Source organism: Macaca fascicularis, chromosome 1 (genome assembly GCF_037993035.2).
Source record: "Macaca fascicularis isolate 582-1 chromosome 1, T2T-MFA8v1.1".
In the NCBI taxonomy this organism is placed as follows: domain Eukaryota; kingdom Metazoa; phylum Chordata; class Mammalia; order Primates; family Cercopithecidae; genus Macaca; species Macaca fascicularis.
In genome coordinates, this window is record NC_088375.1 from 233126838 (window position 1) to 233148129 (window position 21292).

Consider the following 21292-nt stretch of genomic DNA (forward strand, 5'->3'; position numbering starts at 1 on the left):
CCCACGTGGGCCAGTCTCTTCCCCAGGCAGGAGGGGTGCTCCTATCTCCGGGGGGCCTCCACTCTGGCAAGGTGGTCCCCCACCCTGTGCCAATCCTCCCAGCCCCCACCCACATCCCCTTGCAGAAGATCCTGGAGACCCATCCCAATCCCGAGCTTCCCTTCAGGAAGCTCCCCTTGCCTCCCTCCCCCATCTCTGAGCAAGCCCTAGACAGAACCCAGGCTTCCGGGGCTACCCCACGTGCTGTCCCCGGCACTGGGGCCTCCACTATCCCACTTTTCCAGGGGCCACCTTGGCAAAGCCTGTCCCGTCCTGTGCTGTATCTGTCGTCTGTGCAGGAAAGCAGGGGGTGCCTGGCCCCAAGGACGCCCACCTCTTGGTGGACCAGGGGCTGGGGTGTCCACCTGCCCAGACTGCCCGCTGCCCTCCCAAGAATGAACGAGAGGACATAGAGAGAAAGTGCTTTATCAGCCGGGCTCAGCCCCGCACACGGACTCGCCAGGAGTAGGTGGTCAGCACGCGCTGCTGGCGGCGCACCACGCAGGTGTAGGTGCCCTCATTGACGGCGTTGGCAATGATGCTCAGGTGTGCCTCACCCAGGGCCAGGTAGCCGGGGTAGGAGAACTCCAGGGGCTCCTGGTCCTTGTACCAGCTGCAGGGGGGCGGGGTGTCTCCTGCAGGCACAGCCTCCACCCACTGCCTGCCCTGCACCCCTGCCCCAGGGCCCCAGGCTGCCCACCCTGAGGACCCGCCAGGGCACCCACTTACTACACTTTTCCTTTTTTGTGGAGAATCTTGTGGCCGCACCGGAAGGTCACGTTCCTGCCCTCAGGCACCAGCCTGGTTTTGGTCCTGGGGGGCGGTGGGGTGGTGGCCACCGTCGGGAAGGGGAATTCTGCGCCGGGTAAGGGAAGAGCCCCCTCAGCCCAGACCATAGCCAAGACCCAGCCCCCACGCAGCCCCGTCCCGGCCCGTGGGAGCCCAGACCATAGCCAAGACCCAGCTCCCACGCAGCCCTGTCCCGGCCCCTGGGCATCACCGTAGCAGAAGTCGCAGCTGCTGGGGCAGAGCCTCTTCATGAGGCGCCGGCGAGCGTCGCAGAAGCCCCTCCGTGCCCAGGACGCGCACACGAAAAGCCTGTCCAGGCATCCTGCCGGGAGCGTGGGAAGCACGGCCTGGCTCAGGACCGCCCGATCCCCGCCCTCCCGCCCGACGAGGGGACTCACCGTAGAGCCGGTGCAGCCCCCACAGCTCGTCCTGGGACAACGCCTTCCAGCCGCGCAGCGTGGCGTTCAGGTGCATGAGCGCCCGGCCGTGTTGTGAGTGCATCAGGCCCAGCGCGTGGCCGATCTCGTGGGCCGCCACGTGCACCAGGTCCGTGAGCCACACGCCTGCGGGCCCCGGGGATCAGCGCCTGGGAGCCCCGGGCCCAGCCCCGCCGCCCGTGGGCCAGCTCCCCAAGGCCCGGCACATCTGCTGGAGCGCAGCCGCGGAGCCGCCCTCCGCCGCAGCCACGGAAAGATAAGAATGTTCTGGGCCCAGGCGGTGAGCTCGGCCCCCAGGAATGCAGCTCCTGCTCCCGCTCCAGAGTCGCAGGGGGATGGGAAAGGGAGTTCAGGGCTGCCGGGACTGGGGGCTCCCACGGGCTCCCCTCCTTGCCTGCTCGACTCCAGTAGCAGCCACCACCCCGGAAGGTCCCTCCTGCCGTCTGCCCCAAAGCCCGACCGCGGCAGCCCACTGCGCGGCGGAGGAGAGGCCTCCAGGAGGCCAGCCTGGACGGTCACCTTTCTTCCAGCTGTAGCGCGTGGGGCCCAGCACCCAGTACTCGCTGTCGTCGAAGTGGATGCCGCCGTGCGGGGGGAAGAAGGCATGGGCCAGCTCCCCCGTGGGGCCATCGAAGCAGTGGTGCAGCGCGGAGACCAGGCAGTCCGTGTGGTTGATCGGGTAGAAGCCTGAGGGGAGCACAGGGCTGAGAGGCCAGGCGCGCACGGCCGGGCCGGGGCGGGGGCGGGCGCCCACCTATCCGGAGGTCGCTGGGCTGCTCGGGGGCCACCTCTCGGAAGCTGAAGGGGGACACGTCGCTCCACATGCGGAAGGCGGCAGCCAGGGCCCGCCGCGTCTCCCGCGGGCTCAGCAGGTTCCGAGGGAAGGAGAGGATCCTGCAGGGAGAGCGAGCTCAGCGGGGGCCGGCCGCGCCCCCTCCCCCAGGGCCAAGCCAGGGCGCACCTGTAGGTGAGGTTGAAGTGGTCCCAGCGCAGCCTGGCTGGAGTCAGCGTGTAGCGGCGTCTGCGGGGGGCCAGTGGGCCCGGGACCCGGGTTGGGGGGACCCCCGAGAGGCCCAGCGCAGCGGCGTCTCCCTTCAGGGAAGAAAGCGTGCGTGGGAGGCATCGGTGACGGTCCCCAGGGCCAAAAACTGCCTCGGAAAATGGACTGGAAGGAAACGGGGGTGGGGTGCCCAGGGCTGGGAGCAGGCGTGGCGGGTCCTGTCTGCCTGTGGTTTCGGGTCTCCTAACCTGAGCGTCCTGTTGCATGTCCCTGGGAACGCGGCCCAGTGGAGGCGAAGGGGCTGAACAGCAGGGCGCGGCCTCCCACCCCTCCCAACAACTGGACACAGGAGAGTCCGACCCTCCGACCTCGGGACGCACATCCGGACCCTCAAACACCCCACACACCCCGCACACGTCCTGCGGGCCCCCAGACAGACCAGACCCACAGACGTGAGAACCCTCACCCCGACACCTGGCTTCCCCGCCCGCCGCTCACCTGCGCTGCGCTCCAGGCCGGCACCGCCGGGGCCCCCAGCCGGGCCAGCAGCACCAGCACGGGGAGGAGGCACAGGGCGACCAGCGCGGCTCCAAGCCAGCGGCGCTCGACGCCGGCCCCCGGGGCCTCCGAGGGGACACGGGCCCCGCGGCCCATGGCGGACTTGCTGTGGGGCTCAGGGCCGCATGGGGCAGAACGGCGCGGGGGCCCGGGCCGCAGAGCCGCCGGGGAGGATCTGGAGGGGAGGCAGTGGCTGGGCGGCTCGGGTTACAGCCCCGTGGGTGGGGGGGGAGACGGGGCGGGAGAGGGGGCAAGGCTGCCCCTGAAGGGAACCAGCTGGCCCGACCGTTGGCCGAGCTGCCTGCTGCCTCCAGCCGGGGGCATGGGGACCCGCGTCCTGTGGGCCAGGGGCAGAGGCCTGGGCATGGCCTGCTGGGCGGGGTCCTCGGAAGGGGGGAGCGAAGAGGGCCCCAGGCAACCCGGGAAGGGCAGCGCCAAGGCTCCCGCTTAGGAAAGGGCAGCCAGTGGGGTCCCCGAGCCGGCCGGGCAGTGAATGACCTGGTGGCTTTTTTCCCAAATGGAATCCCCAACAATGCCCTGAGCCCCACAGGAGCGGAGTCTCCATCCTGGCCCAGGAGGCTGAGCTGGGCCGCAGGGGACGCGCCGCCCGCCTGACAGTGTCCCCGAGAGCTGGGAGGGGACGGCAGGATGGGGACGTGGCAGTGAGTACGGGGCGGCGGAGGGGGAGGCGGGGAGGGGGTGCGTGGGTAGGGAAGGGCCACGGAGGGTGCCAGGTTGCGGGTCGGAGGGAGGGAACTTGTCGGGGTCTCCCAGGGAGCCGGGAAGGGGCGGGCCCTGGCTCGGGGGAACCCCGTGGGCGGCGGCGCGGGAGGTGGAGGGTGTGTGGCTCCTGAATCCCCGGCTAGGCCCCAGTAAAGGGGAGAGGGAAACGGGAGGGGGAACGGGAAGCGGAGCCAGGCGCCGGGCATAGAGGTCTGGACCGGTCCTGATTGGGGGTGGGGGCGGGGAGCTCGGAGGCCCAAAGGCTCGACGGGGCGGCCTGTGTCCAGACGCGAGCGGCTCGGGGCTGGGACCGAGACCCGGCACCGGCGTCCCGTGGGGCGGGGGTGGGGGATTGGGCAGAGAAGCAGGAGATTCCGAGCCAGACCGGCCTGTGTCCCGTCCCTCCCCGTTTTCCGCGCCGGCCTCGGGCCCAGGGTGACGGCAGCCCGGCCAACGGGGTCAGCGCCAAGCAGCTGGCGGCGGCCGCGGGCGGTTCTTGGAAAGCGCGAGCCGCTGGACCCGCCCGCGTATTTGCTTCGACACCGCCCCCCACCAGCTTGTCCCCCCCACCTGCTTGCGCCCAGTCCCTTCCCCAGGTCCCAGACCCTGCCTTGGACGCCCCCCAACTGCCTGCTGGGACGGGACCCCACAGCCCTGGGGAGCGTCGGGCCCCTTGGGTCAGAGCACGAGCCCCCACGGCCGCCCCCAGGACGGAGGAGCGAGGGGGGCCCGGGGGCGAACACAGGAGCCCCCGCCCCGTCGGACCCGGGCCCGGGTGGCGGGAGGCGGCCGTGCCCACGCCGGGAGGGTGTCCTGGCCCGGAGGCCGCAGTCTGGACGGGAGTCTAGACGCAAGAGCCTGGGGCGGGCGGGGCGCACCCCAGGGAAGGAGGGGCCCCCAGGCTCGCCCGCGTGTCCCGAGGGGAGGACCCCAGAGGCGCCCGGTCCCCCAGGCAGACAGCGGAGGCAACGTCCGAGAATCTTTTTATAAAACACAGGGCGGGGGCTCGCGAAGGCAGCTCGGGCGTGGCGGGCGGCGCGGCTCACACGAAGATCTGGATGCGGTCGCGGATGGGCTGGCGGCAGATCGGGCAGGCGCTGAGCGCGGAGCCGCAGGGGGCGCATGCGCCGTGGCCGCACTGGAACACGAGGCGGATGTGGCTGTCGATGCAGATGGGGCAGGTGATACGTTCCTCCATCTGCCGGTAGCGGCTCTGCAGCTCCTCCACCAGCTGGCGCGGCGGGCCGGGGGCGGGGGCGGCGCTCGCCACCTCAGAGCCGTCTGCGGGGTGAGGGACGGGTGTGAGCTGCGAGGCCGGTGGGGGAATGGGGGAGCGGGGAGCTGCAGGCGGGCAACGGGGGGCGAGGCTGGGGGCGGGGTGTCACCTGGGACGGGGTGTGACCTGGAAGGAGTTGGTGGAGTGGGTGTGACTTGGAGGCAGAGCTGGGGCCGGCTGCGGGCAGGATGTGAACCGTGGAGATCAGGCGTAAGGTGGTGTGGGGGCTGGAGTCAGGGCCGCAGGTGGGGTGGGTGTGACCTGGGGCGGGGTGTGATGGGGAAGCGGTGCTCTGGGTGGGCGGTGATCTGGGGTGGGGCTATGGAGAGTGTGACCTGGGAGGGGCCGTGAAATCCAGCGGGACTAGGGTGTGAGCTGGGGAGGAGGGTGTTACCTTGAGGCGGGGTATGGGCAGGGTGTGGTCTGCAGCAGGCCGTGACCTCTGGCGGGGCTAGGGCCAGGGTATGAGCTTTGGGAGGGCGGGGCGCGACCTGGGGAAGGGCCATGGGCAGAAGTGTGGGAGGGGTGGGGGACAGGGACCCGGGGACCACCAGCTGAGCAGGAGGCGTGTCGGGGGCGCCGAGCCTCACCCACCTGCGCGTAGCTTCTTGCTGACGGCCACCTGGCACCTGATGCACTTCTTCATCCTGCGCGCGCACTCTGCAGAGAGGAGCGCGGTTGGCTGGGGCTGGACTACCCGGGCGCACCCCCCGGGGCCCCCCCTCACCCTCGCGCACTCTGCGGAGAAGAGCGCCCGGTTGGCTGGGGTCAGACTACCCGGGCTCCCCCCCTCGGGGCCCCCACTCACCCTCGCACACGGTGCGGTGCTGGCATGGCGAGAACAGCACCAGCAGCGCCAGCTCGGAGCACACCAGGCACTCAGCAGCCTCGGGCCCCGGCGCGGCGCCCACGTGCAGGTTCGTCACGGTGTTGGGGGTCCCGAGCGCGTGCCTGGGGCCTGGGGCCGCGCCCCCGCCCGCCTGTCGCTCCCTGCAGGGGGAGGAGGCGGCTTGAGAGGGGCCCGGAGGCCGCAGGACCCCCTCCCCACCGCCCGCGGGCTCACCGGAAGCGCTGGGCGCAGCCTTGAAGGGCCTTGAGCACGCGGCCCTCGGCGGCCAGGTCCAGCGGGCTCCGGCCGCGGTGGTTGGTGTAGCTCACGTCGGCGCCCTCCAGCGCCAGGAAGCAGGCGACCGCCGCGCCCACCGTCAGCTCCGTGCTGCCGGGGAGGCCCGAGGCCTGTAGCTGGGCGGCAGGACAGACGCCGGTGAGGGCGGGCGCCGGGGCAGGCCCGAAGGAGGCATCTCCTGGCACCCGGCAGCCCCAGCAGCCGGCGCCCCAGGTCTAAAATAGAAGGCAGGGGCACCTCTTCCGGAACCCAGGTGGGACAGGCAAGAGGGGCACCCTGCTGGGTGAACTCTGAGACCCTAAGCCCCACCTCTCCCCACCCCATGGGCACCACCCCTCTCCCAGGCTGCCTAGGGGTGCAGGCTGAAGGATCACATAGAACTTGGTTCCGTCTGCTCCACCCCCAGAACGCCTGGCTCCCTGGGCCATCACTGGACACTTCCTCACCCTGGACATCAGCTGCAAGGGCCCTGGGTCCCCCCCGGCCCCATCAGCCACCAGGGGCAGCAGCTGATGACGCTGCAGCGCCACGTGCAGGGCTGTGTCCCCCTCCTCGTCCTCGGCGTTGACACTGCACCCAGCGTCCACCAGCAGTGGCACCAGCCCCACATGGGCCTGCTGCACGGCTAGATGCAGCGGGGACTGCAGCTTCCGGTTGCGCACATTCACGTCACAGCGGCCCTGGGGAGGGGTGGGCACGGGCTCAGACCAGGGACCCCAGTGGGCCTCCCGCTCCCTGGTCCTTGGGCAGGCCTGGGCCGCGCCCTCACCTCCCGGATGAGGATCTGGGCCACCTCACGGTGGTTGTTGAGGGCGGCCAGGTGGAGCGCCGTGAAGCCGTCCTCCTTCTTGGCGTCCACCAGCTGCCGTGCCCGAGCCAGAATCTTTCTCACAGCTCTGTGGGAGTAGGGAGGTTGGTCTGGGACCTGGGACTGTCCCTGGGCAGCACAGCAAGAGGCTGGCCGCAGCTGTGTGCCCACTCCACACTCACAGCGAGTGGCCTTTGAGGGAGGCATGGTGCAGCAAGGTGAAACCCTGGCTGTTGGTGGCGGTGACATCGATGTTTGGCACCTCCGTGAGGACCTCGACGATGCCACTGGCGCCAGTGCCCGCCGAGATGGCGGAGTGCAGGGGCGTGTCCGAGTGGGCATCCTGCTGGGCAGAGTCCGTGGTCACTTGGGGTGACTTCTGCTTGGGTCAAGAGCCAGGGCACCCAGGGAGCAGCGCTCGCGGGCAGGGGGCACCCAGGGAGCAGCGCTCGCGGGCAGGGGGCACCCAGGGAGCAGCGCTCGCGGGCAGGGGGCACCCAGGGAGCAGCGCTCGCGGGCAGGGGGCACCCAGGGAGCAGCGCTCGCGGGCAGGCGGCACCCAGGGAGCAGCGCTCGCGGGCAGGGGGCACCCAGGGAGCAGCGCTCGCGGGCAGGTGGCACCCAGGGAGCAGCGCTCGCGGGCAGGGGGCACCCAGGCCAGGTGGAAGCAGAACTCACAGGCAGGTTGACGTCACAGCCATGCTCACACAGGGCCCGCACCACCTCCAGGAAGCCCCTCTGCACGGCCACGTGCAGCGCTGTGCTCTGGGTGCTGTTGATGGCATCTGCCCGGCACCCAGCATTCAGGAGCACCCTGCCGACCTCAGGCTGGTTCCTGACGGGAGAGGACGTGAGAGGGAGGGCGCCGTGCCCACTGGTTGGACACACAGGCTCAGCCCTGCCAGGCCCCTCCCGGGCCCCTCCCAGACCTCACCCCAGGGCCGCGTAGTGCAGCGCCGTGTTGCCCTCATCGTCCGGCAGGTCCACGCCCGCCCTGGCTTGTAGCAGCAGCCGTACCAAGTCCACCTGACCCAGGTAGGCAGCCACTTGCAGAGCGGTCCTGCCTTGGTTCTTGGTGTCCACCTGCCAGGAGAGCCAGCAGGTGAGTCCCTGGCCTTCTGCCCCTCACCCTCAGACTGGACGGTGTGGGAGGACGGGGGCGGGAGCTCGCCTGCTCTGGACGCCTCCGCAGCAGGTCCAGAGCCCGGGCCATGTTACCCAGCGCCACCTCCACCACCAGCCTTCCCGGGTGCTCCGGGTCACTCTTCTGGGCCCGAAGCTTGTCCAGGGCCACGCTCAGTGAGCCTGGGGGGCAGGGCTGAGGTTAGCAGTGGCCAGGGGCAGCCCCACCGCCCACGGCCGCCTGAGCTGTGCCGCACTTTTGTTCTCCCGGGCGCGCTCAGCCACGTCCAGGTTGGCATCCTCCTCGGGCCGGTAGGCCACCAGGCAGGAGGGGCTGAAGGTCCACCGCTGACCAGCGACTGCTACACGCAGGTTCCCGTCTCCAAACACTTTCACCACTTTCCCGACGCGGCCCAGGGCCTGCGGGGAGGGGAGGGGGTCACAGCAGGCTGCAGGTGTGGGGGGCAGCGGCCCTAGCGGCGGGGGCGGCAAGGGGACTCACAGGGGCCATGTCGTCCGTCCACTCGCCATGCCCAGCCTGCAGCCGCTTCACCGTGTCAAGGTCGCCGATGACCCGGACCACGTCGCCCACCCAGAAGGAGTGGTGCTGAGCAACAGAGAGGGGCGTGAGGGGCCCCCCAGCTGTGTGTGGCTGCCCAGGCTCATGGAGCACAGGAGGGCAACCCGCTGAGCTCCGCAAGACAGGCAGGCCCGACTCGGCCCCCGCCCCGGTCCCGGCCCCGACCCTGACCCCGACCCCAAGCACTGCCAGAGGCTCTGGCTGGACGAGAGCCCCAGGTGTCCAAGGCAGCCCTGGGTGTCCCCAGCCCCAGAGCCATGGGAGGAGTGTCCAGGCAGACAGAAGCCAGCTCTGGGCAGGTGTGAAGCCGAGGTGGCCGGCCGTGGGGAGCTATACGCTGACCAGCAGCAGGCAGCATGGCCAGGGCCCCGTGAGCCAGTGTGGGGGTGGGGCCCCAGGACATTGGGGTGCAGGGCGGGCCCACTCTGCCCCACCTGAGCCCTCATATGCAGGGAACTCACTCTACAAGCCCATCTCATGACTCCCCTTGGCGCTTCCTCAAAGGTGCCCAGATCCAGATTTGAGCTCTGACGCTTTGTCCTGGGCCTGCCCCTCCCAGGGCCATCCAAGCTGCCACCGCCACCACCTCCAGCCCCTTCGCTGACATACTGCTTCCCAGGCAGCCCTCACTACCTCCCACACCACTAGGGTGGTGGGGACCGCCACCCTAGGCCAAACGTGCACCTCCCTGTCCTCACCAGCCACCCCCATCGGCCCCCATACAGCACTAACCAGGAGCGTCTCAGCCCAGCTGCCTCCCTCCCGCCCACGAAGCTGTCCTGCCTTCCTGGTGTCCTGGAACCGAGGGAGGCCCTAACCTGCCCGTATCAGCCACGCCAGCTCCCAGAGACATACCCTCCTCTGGGTTCCTTCACACCCAACCCCCTCTTCTCCTCGACCTCACCCACCAGTCCCTACCCTTCCTTCAGGGCTGGGGACTCGTGGGTACAGCTGGCACCCTAGTCCTGCCTGACCCCCCGAGGCCGAGTGGATACATGGAAGGGGTTACAGAAGCAAACAGATGGGGTGCAGCCCAGCCCCCCAGGCACCTTGGTGAGCGCCCCGGGGTGGAAGGTCCAGCGCGTCTCGTGGTTGAACTGCACGCGCACGTCCCCGCGGTCCGTGATGCGATGCACGGTGCCCGTCTGTCCGATAAACTGTGGCGGGTCATGGAGCTGTGGCTGGGTCGGGCTGGACGCTTGGGGAGGAAGGGGCTGGGGGTCCGCAGGGCTGGGAGGGCAGGGCACACAGGGCTCCACGGTGGGGCGGCTCACCTCCGCCATCCTGGGGTTCCAGCCGCCGTGGCCTTCCTGCATCTCCCGCAGGACGTCAGTGTCCAGCAGACATTTGACCTTGTCCCCGTGCTGGAAGGGCTGACCGTCAGCACTCACCCTGCGCTGCAGCTCGGCCGGCTTGCCTGGGGGAGGGTGGCAGGCCTCAGGCAGCAGTCCCTCCCCTCTGGGACTTCAGCCAGGGTAGGAGGGCTGATGGGGTCAGTGGGACAGCCTCATACCAAGCCTTGGGAGGTGGTCCTTGTAGTAGAAGCCGCCTGCTGCCTCGCCCACACACTTGAGGTCCACCTTGCCCTTGTGGCCCACACGGTACACGTTCGTGGTACCATCAGCCCACGTCACGCTGGCCACACTCCGGCCTGTCTCCACATCCCAGCCACGGATGTCCACCACACGGCCTGGTTTCCCTTCCCCTCCTGGGGAAAGAGTCCCCGCCAGCAGGCTAAGGCTGTGCCTTGAGACTGAGCCATGAGCCAGCCACAGCCGGGCCCTGCCCTCTGCCCGTCTGCCTCCACTCACCATCCTGTGAGCCCCACTCCCAGTCGGGGCCTCGCACCACCTTCGCGCCCTGGAAGATGCCCCTTAGTGGGATCCTCAGGAGGCCCTGGCGGGGACTCAGCGTGACACTGCAAGAGGGTTCACAAATAAAGCTCTCGGAAGAAAACTGCCATCTCTTCCCATCCTGAGCCACTCGGGAGAGCCTGGGAATGGCCGGCCCAGCAGGTCAGCATCCTCCACACACTGCGAGGAAATGCCCCCGGGCTCAGGGGCCTGGAGCGAACCTGCGGACCACGTTCCTCCAGGGACTTCCCTGATGCCAGGCTGGGAAGGCACCCAGGCCCACCCTTGGCAAGACCTCTGGGTGCGGTCGCTTTATGCCTGCTGCCTCCCGGTGAGCTGGGGCACAGCCAGGCCCAGAGGTGGGCTCAGCATGTGGTAAGGGAGGAATGAGGCCAACAGCACTCCCCAGTCGCCCACAGCTCCCCCCACATGCAGGGAGGGCCAGAGACAAGGGTGACATGCAGGAGACGGGGTGGCATCTCTGGCTGCCTTTGCCCCAAGCAGGCTAGATTCTCCCCCAGCTGATGCCCTCGGACCAGAGCGCAGCAGCCCCCAAGGCAGCCCAGGGGCTGGCTCCAGGTGTGGACAGTCCTCGTGGAGGTCTCATGCCTCCCTGGGGGATGCTGGCTGCCTGATGGCCACTGCTGCCTGTAGAGCCACCCAGAGGCCACCCTCTGTGCCCCGCCCATGGCAACACCGCTTAAGGCCATTGCCCTGGAGAGACTTGCTCCATCTCCCTGGGAGTGGTTGGGAGCCTCCCCGAAGGCCGAGGCCCCCATGGCAAGGCCTGGGTATCCGCCGCACAGGAGCTGGTGCGGCCCGGGACTCACGGGCGTGAGTGGGCTGTCTCGTAGCGGTCGAAGGCGTGGGCAAGCTCGTGCTTGTTGTGCATGTAGCACTGCGTGCAGAGGTCGTAGTCCAGGCACACGCGGCACTTCCAGCGCATCCCCCGCAGCCCGTGCTTCTTGCAGCAGTCACAGATGATGTTGGGGTGCCGGACGCCTGGGGGTGGGGTGGGGTCAGAGGGGGCGTTCCCGCCCCCGGGTCCTGCCCGTCCCGCCTGCCCTTGGCGCACCAATCTGGGCGTTGTCGTAGAGCAGCAGGTCGTGCGCGCCCTGGTAGCCGGCGCGGTAGTTGGTGCGTGTGCCCTGGTCCCACTGCACGACCACCGTGCGGTCGGGTGTCGAGGGGCTGCCGTGGCGGCCAAGCTCCACCACCGTGCCCACGCCGCCCTCGCCGCCGTCCTGCTGGCCCCACTTCCAGTCCACGCCGCGCACCACCCGCATGCCCACCTGCACGCCCGCCTGGGGGTCTGGGTCCATGTTGGGCGGGGCTGCTCGGGACCTGTGGGCAGAGGGGTCCATGGTGGGCCGGGCTGCTCGGGACCTGTGGGCAGAGGGTATTCTCAGGCCACCACGGGACACTCCCGGTCAGAGCAGGCTCCACGGGAGAGCAGAGGAGAGGCCCAAAGGGGCAGGTGGGCTGGTTCAAGCCCTAGGGCCCGAGGAGGCAGCAAGGAGGCCCACAGTCTGGCACCAGCGAGGCTGGTGGGGAAGGTGGGTGCCATGCCAGCCTGGCGCGGGACCGGCAGGGTGGTCTGGGCCCAGGGGGCTTCGTGAAAGGTTCACAAATAAAGTTCTAGGAAGAAAATTGCCATCTCCTCCCGCAGCCAATTAATGAGCTGGACGCTGGAGTTCACTAAAGAGCTGCCGTCCCCTAAGACACTCACATGGTTGGACGGGCAGCGGCATGTGAGCAGACACCGTGACATGCGTCCCTCAGAGGACTTGTGTCCACACACACACAGGGTGAGGAACTCCTGCGATCCACATGAAAACGTCACACAACGCAACAGAAAAATGGCAAACACGACGCAGGCACCATACAAGACCAGCAGGCACTGGCCAGCAAGGACCTGGGGGCGTCTGTCCCCAGACACTGCTCCTGGGGGATGCCAGCTTTGGACCCTGCGCGCCAGAGACAGTGCAGCGAGGCCAGACAGCACCCCGGAGCCTTCTCTGGAAAAGTGGCCCTGGCCACGCCACGCACCCACAACAGAGGCCAGACACTTGAGCACAGGCAGGTCCCTGGGTCCTCAGTGGCCACGGGGTCCTGAAGCGGGGTTGAGTCCCAACCAAGCAGGGACCCACTCACCACAAAGAGCACAGGCCAGAGGTCACCAGCAGATGGAGGGAAGTAGCCAAGTGCAAATGCCAGGTGGCTCCATTTACACAGAGGTGCACATTCCAGGCTGCTGGAAGCAGGGATGGAGCCAGCCACAGGGCTCAAGGCCCAGAACTGCTAATCCCGAATCTGGGTGCTGACCCCCGAGAGCTCACTCTGCAGATGTGAGTCACCGTGGGCTGCCCTCTCCACCGTGCTGGGCTTCAGCACAGTCTCGTTAACAAGAAGAATGGATGTGAACGTTAAGAGGGCAAATCAGAAGGTAGAGGCTACAGCTGGCTGTGATCGCATCACTGCACTCCAGCCTGGCGGGCAAAGCAAGACCCTGTCTGGGGGAGGGGAGGGCCCCTACTCACTTCTCATTAAACCACTAGGACCCCATGGCCGGGGAAGGAGGCAGCCCAGGAGCACTGCCTGAAGCAGAGGTGGGGGACACGGCAGTCCCAGGAGGCTGGAGGGACCCCTGAGGCTGGGTGGATGTGGCTGAGGATGGAAGGGGGCCCTGCCAACTCCAGGACACAGGCCAGCCTGGACCTCACATGTCAGCCTTCCACCTGGGCTGCGCTGCAGCCCAGCACTTTGCATCTCAGGCCAGTTCAGGAGACACCCTGGACCAGGGGAGGCTGCAGATGGGCAGTGAGGAGGGGCCACAGCAAAGCCCCCGACTCCTGCTCTGGCTCAGGGGCCTGAGTCCCACAGGTTGTCCCCCGAGCAACGCCCGGTGAGGAGCCCAGCCCCACTCCAGAGACTGAGTCCAGCGCAAGGGCTCGCCTGCAGGGCTGGGCTCCTCACCGTGCCCCAGCTGCATGTGAGCATGGGACTCCCTCTAATTCTCAGGGGCACAAACCTGGCCAGCTTGGCCTCTACAGTTGTCTCTCCTCAACTTGCCCAGAACCGCCAGGGCTTCCACAGGACGGGGGGATGTTTTAAAAGCACAGCTCTCCCTGTCAGTGACAAAGAGGAGCCCCCACCCAGCAGCCAGGCTCTGCTTCTTCAGGGAAACCCCACGTGGCCTCATCTGTCCAGAGGCCTCACCTGTTGGGTGACACTGCCCCCTCACCTGGGGCGAGATCCTGCCAAGATGTGCACCAAGGCCTGGGCCAGGGCTGCTTTTTCCTGTGGCACCAGTGAGCCCCAGACAAGGAGATGGGTCCCATGGGCAGCTCCACAGCCATCAGGGAAGGTGGCTGGCTCTGCCCTCCCCACGGCCTTCTGCAGCCTCCTGGCTGGGCCTCTGCATGGTCAGCTTCCACAGGTGGCAGCCAGAGCGGCCCCACCTTGCCCTCAGAGGCCCCGCGGAGCCAGGAGCCCAGCCACCACCCAGGGTGACCCACAGGCCCTCCCCATGGGCCTCTGTGGCACTGTTCCCCTGGGCGGGCCTCTGAGGGCAGCCCCCAGGTGGTGCACTGCCGCGTCCTATGTTTGGCCAGGACCCCACCAGCTGCAGCTTTGACTGAATGGCTGCGTGAGTGAACAAAACATAAGAACCAGAGAGAATCTGTGCCAGGCTTCTGTGATAGCGGCAGCCCCCGTGTCCCGAGGACCCACCCAGCAGAGGCCACTTCCAGCCATCCCAGCACTGACTACGCCTCACCCAGAGCATGTCCAGGGGGACACAGTTCCACCGGCCAGCCCAGCTCCGCGGCCCCACCCTGGCCATGACCCTTGACTCTCCAGATCCCTGCAGACCCCACGGGGGCTGTCTTGGAGGGAGGTCACCCCTCCTGCCCCAGCAGCTCCCCACTGCCTGCTCTGCCACCAGCTGGGGGCAGGCTCTGCAGGGTTCCTGCTCCCAGGATCCACACACTGTCCTCAGCTTTTGCCCATGGAGTGCCCAAGAAGGGTGAGGCGTGGCCTGGGCTGAGCTCCCCCACTCCAGCCTCCTCTACACAGGGACCTTCCCCGCAGAATGGCACAGCCGGGGAGGCCGACGCAGCAGTCTGCTGGTGGGGGGACGAGTGACAGGGGTACTGCTCCTTAGGGGTGCGGGCCCCACCCCCTGCCAGGCCATCCACCTCCACCAGATCCACATGCAACCTCCTCCTTGCCAGGATCCCCCCAGAATTGGCCACAGCTGGCGTCACGCTAAGCCGGGGCCTCCTCCCTGCCAGACACCTCCATTGAGCCGGAGCGGGACCCATCACAGGCAGCCGCAGAACCAACACTGAGCCGGAGCGGGACCCATCACAGGCAGCCGCAGAACCGACACTGAGCCGGAGCGGGACCCATCACAGGCAGCCGCAGAACCGACACTGAGCCGGAGCGGGACCCATCACAGGCAGCCGCAGAACCGACACTGAGCCGGAGCGGGACCCATCACAGGCAGCCGCAGAACTGACTGGAGGTCTTTGCTAGCAGGGGACACGCATCTGCCGAGCCCTGAGATGGGCCTGGCAACCGAGATGAAAGACTTGGGACCGCGAAAAAGTCAATGCCATGAGCCCACACTGTGATCCTTCTGCAGCACGGGGGGTGCCCTCTGTCTCTGCGCCCAGACTCTCAGCCAGAGCCAGCCTAGCCCACAGTGATCCTTCTGCAGCAGGGACGCCCTGTCTCTGCGCCCAGACTCTCAGCCAGAGCCAGCTTAGCCCAGGCCAGCGGCCACACCTGCCCGACCCGCAGGCATGGACCCCAGCCATATGCCACTGGACCTTTCCAACAAGACAGGGGCAGGGCGCCCCATGCGTGGACCAGAGTGTCCTGTGCCCAGCCTTGCCCTTGGGGGGATGGGCAAAGGGCAGAGATGTCAGGGAGGCCACCAGCAGGACCTCTGGGAATCAAGACCAAGCCTCGGTGGCCCCCACCTCACAGGCGCAGCGGGGTGGGGTGCCAAGGCCATCAGCCTGAGACAGGGTGGCCCGTGCCCCAGACGGGCACCTGTCTGCAGCATGCCCAGTATTTTTAGCACAGCCAGGCAGCTCTCCAGCTCTGGCCCACAAAGCCCCACCCTCCCAGAGGCTGTCCCTCATGGAAGCCCACCAGAGTTGGGGCACAACTGGGCCGAACACGGGCAGGGCTTCCTCCCCGGCCTCACTTCTCGTGCCTGGAACCAGCCTCCCACTTGCTGAGGGTTGCCCCAACAAGGGAGAGGAGCCCGGACAGGGGAGTTGGGTGCGCCTGCCCACTCCACGCCTCTCCCCGGGCGCTGGGATGTGAGCATACAAGGGCCTATAGCCCTGGCACCTGCTCATGGCTCCCCTGCAGGGCCCCCACCCCAAGGTTCTGGGGTGTGTCACGCTGCCAAGGCAGCCCCTTCTGTCCAGCGTGGCACTGCCCTGGCGTGGCCGCCTCATCTGAGCGGGGTCTCCGGCCATGCCTGCCTCCCGCCGACCCTTCTGTGGCGCCAGTGTGCAGACACACCCCGTGCAGGCAGCTCCCAGGCTCGGGAGCTCAACATCCGGGACCCTCTGAAGGGGCCAGCAGCTTTTTAGGCTCTGCCGCCTTTCTCCTCAGCTCCTTCCTGCAGCCGCCTGCCTGTCTTCCTCACCACTGCCCAGGGCCAGCAGTCACCCAAGACCACCTGCCACTGGCCTTCCGGCCCCCGGCCCCGGGGCTCAGTACCTGCCTCCGAAGGCCTCTCTAGGGGGTGTTTGTGGTGGAGGCAGGAGGCAAGAGTGAGACCCCCACAGGCAGGGAGGAGGAGCACCCCAGCCAGGACCCAGCACTTGTATCCCTCCATCTGGGAGGTCTCTCCTCAAAGGGGACAGAGTGTACCTGCTTAGGGGCCACCAGCGAGGGGCCTGTCCCATCCCCACTGTTCATGAGAGTTGGGGGCTGTGGGGTCGCACACACAGCCTGGCCACCTCAGAGGGAAGCTTGTGGACAAAAGGGCTCATCCCCTGGGCTTCCCTGACCATCTTGTCCTCCTGAGGCCATGGGAGAGGCTCTGGGCCGGGACTGGGTCAAGCCGACCCCAAGGGCACTAGCTGCAGGCCCCATGCTCTGGGCAGGGGTGGGAGCAGGTGATGTGGGGCCAGCACTTGGCACACCCGCTGCAGACCTCAGGTGAGGACTTCCCGGAGGCGTGCAGGTGAGGAACGCCAGATTAGGGGTAGGAGTGGGGTGGGCGGTCCTGGAGATCAAGCCCTCTAGGACAGATGTTCCCCCAAGGGCCCCTCACTCCGTCTGCCTCCACCCTGGACCTGCCCAGCACCCATCCATTTCTGGAGATCAGGAGGCCTCTGGGTTGCCCCCTCCTATTTTTCTGTTCTAAACCCACAAGGCTCCAGGTGCAGAGGAGGGGACCAATGAGCCCTGATCACCCTGATCACCTGCCCACAGCGGGTGAGCTCTGGGCCAGAGGCTGCTATGGAAAGTGCAAATGTCCAAGGCTGGCCCTGCCCTCATGCCAACCTGGCCAAGGTTTCCCAGAAAGACAAACCAGAGACAGCCACAGCCACAGCCCAGCACTGGTGGAGGGGCTCCAGGGAGCAGACCAGAGCTGCGGCCAGGCAGCCCCTGGCGTACATGGTTGTGGCCACTCCTGCTCCTCCTCTTGTAAACATACAGCCCAGGCTTCCGCTGTATGTGAGGATGCTGCCTCACAATGGGTGTCTTCACCTCAGTCAGAAATTTACCCAGAGAGTCACCAAATGTTTTTCCTTTGCTAGAAATGCTAGACTTTGCCATCTACCCAGAGTTCACAGGCTGTGCCCCTGGCTGGCATCTGAACCTCGCCGCAGGCAACTGCTCCCGATGTTTAAAATGATGGAGGCAGTCAGGGCGTGAAGACTCGGGCGACAGATGTGCTTTGGCAAATCGGAACTTACCTCAGAGCACACACCAGCCTTGAGGCAGCATCCCAGGTGTTTAATTGCTACTTCCTGGGTCACAGATTTCCTGTTGGAAGCTAAAGCCACTGGAGACACAACACAGCAAACCAGACGGGCAGCCAGCAAGCCAGGCTGGAGAAAACGGTTTATAAAGGCAGTTTCACACATTCAGCATTTACCATCTTAACCACGCAAGCAGCCACCAGGTCTGTTCTACTGCTTCTTAGTTTCTCTTTTTCACAAGAAACTGCCGGCTCTCAGAGGGCAGGAGGATTTTTTTCACAAGAAACTGCCGGCTCTCAGAGGGCAGGAGGATTTTTTTCACAAGAAACTGCCGGCTCTCAGAGGGCAGGAGGATTTTTTTCACAAGAAACTGCCGGCTCTCAGAGGGCAGGAGGATTTCCGAACCATCAATCAGGAGAGTGTAGGAGGAGAGACTTCCCTTATTGCAAGAATTTTATTGGATAAGCTTTGAAAGCCATAGAGACCAAATCCTATTTAGCGAGGAAGTTAGCAAATTGCCTTTATTCAGAAGAAGCAAGTTACATAGAACTGGGACTGGACATGAGGCTGCCCTCCTCCTTGCACCTCCAGCTGTGCCTAATGACACTGAAATGCCGCTGTGTGTGGCACGCCACGGGCCATGGAGTAGCTCCAGCTAATGCAGATGGACATCCCGGGTGCCCCAGGGAGATCAGGCCCACTGAGTGGGATGAAGCCCTGAGCCTGGCCAGCACGGAGACACCTGCTAGGGGAAAGCCCACGAGCGCTGTGGCCACCTCCAATCCTGCCCATCTGGGTGGAGACCCACAGGCACCCTGCAGGCTGGGGTGTCAACCCACTCACTGCCCAGGGCTGCCCTCGGCCAGGAGAGAGCCACATTCAGACACTTGTTGCATGTGAAGCAACAGGCCAGGGTGGAACCGGACAGAGGGGGCCTTCCGGGAAAGGCTAGGCTTGCCGGCGCTCCTGCGCTGCGGCCACTCTGCCCCAATCCTGCAGGTGCCTATCAGGGGCCTGTCTGGCACCTCTGCTTATTTCCTCCATGGGTATCGAACCTAGAGGGGAGACGCGGGATTACTCACCACTTCCCTCCACTCACACGCATGTTCAGACACAAACACAGCCCCTCTGACGTGGCTTCCACGGAGCCCCAAGGTGGGAGCGCCAAGTGCAAACTACCAGGCTGCGGACGGTCAAGAGCTCACCTGTCCGGCCGTCCAGTCGCCCGCCCGGCCGCCTTGAGGCTCTTGGGCTGCAGCCCTGATGCCTGGAGACTTTGGGACTGGCCTCTAGCCTCGCTGGGCTTCCAACCCTGTGGCCGAGGGGAGATGCCAAGATGCACAGTTAGCACTTCGGCCTGTGGCTCGGTCGCCTGTCTGCCCCCGGGGCTGCCCGCCGGCTCCAGGTCCACTCGGGCCCACGGCCGCGACACCCAGGGCCGCCGCCTGCCTGGATAGGCTCCCTGGGGTCTGGGGCGCGCAGGAGCCGCCAGCGCCGGGCCCGTAATTGCGTGCGCCCGGGGTCTGGCGGCCGCGGCTCGCAGACGTCAGGAGGCTCCGGGACGCGCACGGGCGCCGGCGCAGAGGAACAGGCGGGCCGGGGGCGGGCACGGCGGGCACCCCACCCGGAGCTCGCCCCGCCCCTGTCATTCGTGCTGAAGGCTCGCGGAGGCCGCCCGGCCCCGTCCGCTGCCAGACCTTGCCAGGGCCGCGCAGTACCCGCCGACCCCAACTTGCCCGGACGTTTCCGTCCCGCCTGCTCCGCTCGGGGGCGCGGGGCTGCCGGCCAGTCCGTCTGTCAGTCTGTCCTGGCGTGCGAGGCCGCCCACCGGCCCCGACTGCTCAGAGGGGGCCAGGCCAGGCCAGAGCGCCCGCCGCGCGCCGCAGCCCACCGGGCCCAGACGATGACCCCAGCGCCGACCCCAGCGCCGCGGGCCCCGGGCCGCGCGAGGCCTGCCGGGAGCTGGAGTCCCGCGCGGGCGGCCAGACCACAACTCCCAGAAGGCCCCGCGGGGGCGCTGCGCGCGCAGCCCCAGCCCATCGCGAGCGGACCCTGCCGGCCCGGTGCGGCTGGGCCAGCGGGAGCGGGACCGGGACGGCGCTCGCGTTCTGCCAGAGCGGAGCACGACTCGGGGACGGTGCGGAGGGCCAGGGGAGGAGATCCGCGCCTGCACGCACCATCAGCCGAGAGAACGGCCTGCATCGTGCCAGTGACCCAGGAGCGACTCGGGAACGGCCTCGGGCTCCCAGGCCCTCCCGGGCCACCGGGCACTGAGGAGAGGGGCGGCTAGAAACTGGGACCCCGACAGCGGGAGCCCAGGGCCAGCCCCCGCCGGAGCGCCGCGGCCACGGCCACGCCCTCGCCGCAGGGATGGGCGGGGCAGGCGCCGGAAGTGCGTCAGCGCGGGAGGGTCGGCTTCGCCGGCCCTCCGTGGCGCAGCTGGGGGCCGAGCGGCTTAGCCTCTGGGCGCCTGCGCAATGGCGGTCCCGGAGACGCACTCGGTTGCCATAGAGACGGGGGCTCGGGACCGACGTCGCGCTCGCGGGCACTGGCGGGACTTGCCGCGCGGCAGCCACCTCTTTCCGACTCCACCAGAGTGGACCCGGTCCGGGCTTTTGAGTCTCGCAGACCTGCACACAGCGAGAAACGGCAGTCCGGGCCCGTCCTCCCGCCCCCGGTTCTGCACCCTAGAGGCGGACGCTTGTTTCTCGCTTTCTCCTCAGAGAAGTCTCCGCCTTTCTAAACAATGCACTGCTACTTTCTCATTTCTTTTTTTTTGAGGCGGAGCCTCTCCCTATCTCCCAGGCTGGAGTGCAATGTCGCGATCTCGGCTCACTGCAACCTCCGCCTCCCGGGTTTAAATGATTCTTCTGCTTCAGCCTCCCGAGCAGCTGGGACTACAGGCACCCGCCACCACGCACACTTAATTTTTGTATTTTTAGTCGAGGCGGGGTTTCACCATGTTGGCCAAGCTGGTCTCGAACTCCTGACCTCGTGATCTGCCCGCCTAGGGCTCCCAACGTGCTGGGATTATAGACGTGAGCCACAGCCCCCGGTCTCTCATTTCTTAATTGTAGACATTGCGTACTTCCGGAGAAGGTCCCTGAGAACCTGGCTGATCTTCCCCGCTGCACCCCTCACGTGGTCCTGTTAGCTCCCAAACTGTCAACCTGAAAGGAAACCCAGAGGCAGGCTCTCCAGGACAAGTGAGTTAATCTGGGCATCGCAGGGGGTTGCAGCCTAGGGTGTTCGTGCCATGACTGATCATAGGCCTATCCGAGGGGGCCGGGAGAAGGGGAAAATATAGATGAGCTCACAAAAGTCGTTTTGTAACAAAAACCACTGGCCGTGGGCGCTTGCTGCAGGAGTGGGCGTTAGCTCGTTGTTGGAGAGAGAGCCTTACCAGGCCCAAGTCCTCGTGCAAGCTGCTTATCTGGAACACTGCAGTCCTGAGGAATTTCCCTGCAGTAAGTCTGGTTACAGGCAAACGTGCAGGACGTGCGGGAGCGTGTTCTGAGGAGGCCTGCTGCAGGTATCCCCGTGTGAGAGCTCCCCCTTTGTGGCCTCCACTCCATTTGTTTAGGGATTGGTAGAAGTAGTTCCATTTTGGTACCTGCAACTGTCACAGCTGTGGTAATGAAACCAGGCTTATCTCTTCACGATTGAGTACCTGCTGTTCACTGCTACTGTATAAAACCATGCCACAATTCCTATACAACCTTTTTTTTCTTTTAATAGTTACCTAATATTTTCACATACCTAGCTTTTTACTAACCCATGGCCAGTTTTTTTTTTCAAGTGTCCCAACGTTTTTGCCACATGCCTAATAATAACATTTTCCAAAGGCTCAAACACATCCGCTGTGTCTGATCCTCCTGTTCGGACCTAGACCGATCGCCTCCTGACCGTGCTGCACAGCTCTTATCTCGAGCTTTTCTCTGCTCTCATCCTTGAGACTCACTTTGCCTGTCTCCTTTCTTGGATTCCCTATGTAAACGAAAAATAAAATCCTGAGCCCTCTA

The 21292-nt window shown here is 66.5% G+C and overlaps 2 protein-coding genes and 1 long non-coding RNA gene across 55 annotated transcripts; 1 reads left to right on the top strand and 2 right to left on the bottom strand.

Annotated features, from left to right (window-relative positions):
• Positions 1 to 449: 449 nt before the first annotated feature.
• MMP23B (matrix metallopeptidase 23B) lies at positions 450 to 3000 on the bottom strand. 3 transcript variants are annotated; one of them, XM_045388671.2, is made up of 8 exons: positions 2764 to 3000; positions 2227 to 2357; positions 2020 to 2159; positions 1785 to 1952; positions 1227 to 1391; positions 1040 to 1150; positions 772 to 895; positions 450 to 652 (listed from the first exon to the last, which is right to left on the bottom strand). In XM_045388671.2, exons 1-8 carry the CDS (start codon positions 2917 to 2919, stop codon positions 478 to 480), a joined length of 1170 nt encoding a protein of 389 aa, XP_045244606.1. In that variant the 5' UTR covers positions 2920 to 3000; the 3' UTR covers positions 450 to 477. The 3 variants fall into 3 exon arrangements, with proteins under 3 accessions (XP_045244606.1, XP_005545123.1, XP_073879528.1); XM_005545066.4 differs by having other exon boundaries at positions 769 to 895; XM_074023427.1 differs by lacking the exons at positions 1040 to 1150; positions 1227 to 1391 and having other exon boundaries at positions 769 to 895.
• Positions 3001 to 4517: 1517 nt separating this feature from the next.
• On the bottom strand, positions 4518 to 19642 carry MIB2 (MIB E3 ubiquitin protein ligase 2). Of its 50 annotated transcripts, none has more exons than XM_074023219.1 (22): positions 19448 to 19642; positions 18476 to 18582; positions 17265 to 17399; positions 11387 to 11655; positions 11142 to 11313; positions 10270 to 10376; positions 9972 to 10166; positions 9733 to 9875; positions 9508 to 9615; positions 8381 to 8485; positions 8136 to 8298; positions 7928 to 8061; positions 7691 to 7839; positions 7435 to 7591; positions 6939 to 7099; positions 6718 to 6844; positions 6395 to 6628; positions 5886 to 6064; positions 5631 to 5812; positions 5417 to 5482; positions 5217 to 5313; positions 4518 to 4827 (listed from the first exon to the last, which is right to left on the bottom strand). In XM_074023219.1, exons 4-22 carry the CDS (start codon positions 11631 to 11633, stop codon positions 4818 to 4820), a joined length of 2736 nt encoding a protein of 911 aa, XP_073879320.1. In that variant the 5' UTR covers positions 11634 to 11655; positions 17265 to 17399; positions 18476 to 18582; positions 19448 to 19642; the 3' UTR covers positions 4518 to 4817. The 50 variants fall into 50 exon arrangements, with proteins under 50 accessions (XP_073879320.1, XP_073879292.1, XP_073879315.1 ...); XM_074023191.1 differs by having other exon boundaries at positions 11387 to 11697; XM_074023214.1 differs by lacking the exon at positions 19448 to 19642 and adding an exon at positions 19007 to 19193.
• On the top strand, positions 19290 to 21292 carry LOC123572322 (uncharacterized). Of its 2 annotated transcripts, XR_012427560.1 has the most exons (4): positions 19290 to 19407; positions 20348 to 20476; positions 20636 to 20802; positions 21116 to 21292. It is a non-coding gene; the product is annotated as an uncharacterized lncRNA (long non-coding RNA). The 2 variants fall into 2 exon arrangements; XR_012427561.1 differs by lacking the exon at positions 20636 to 20802.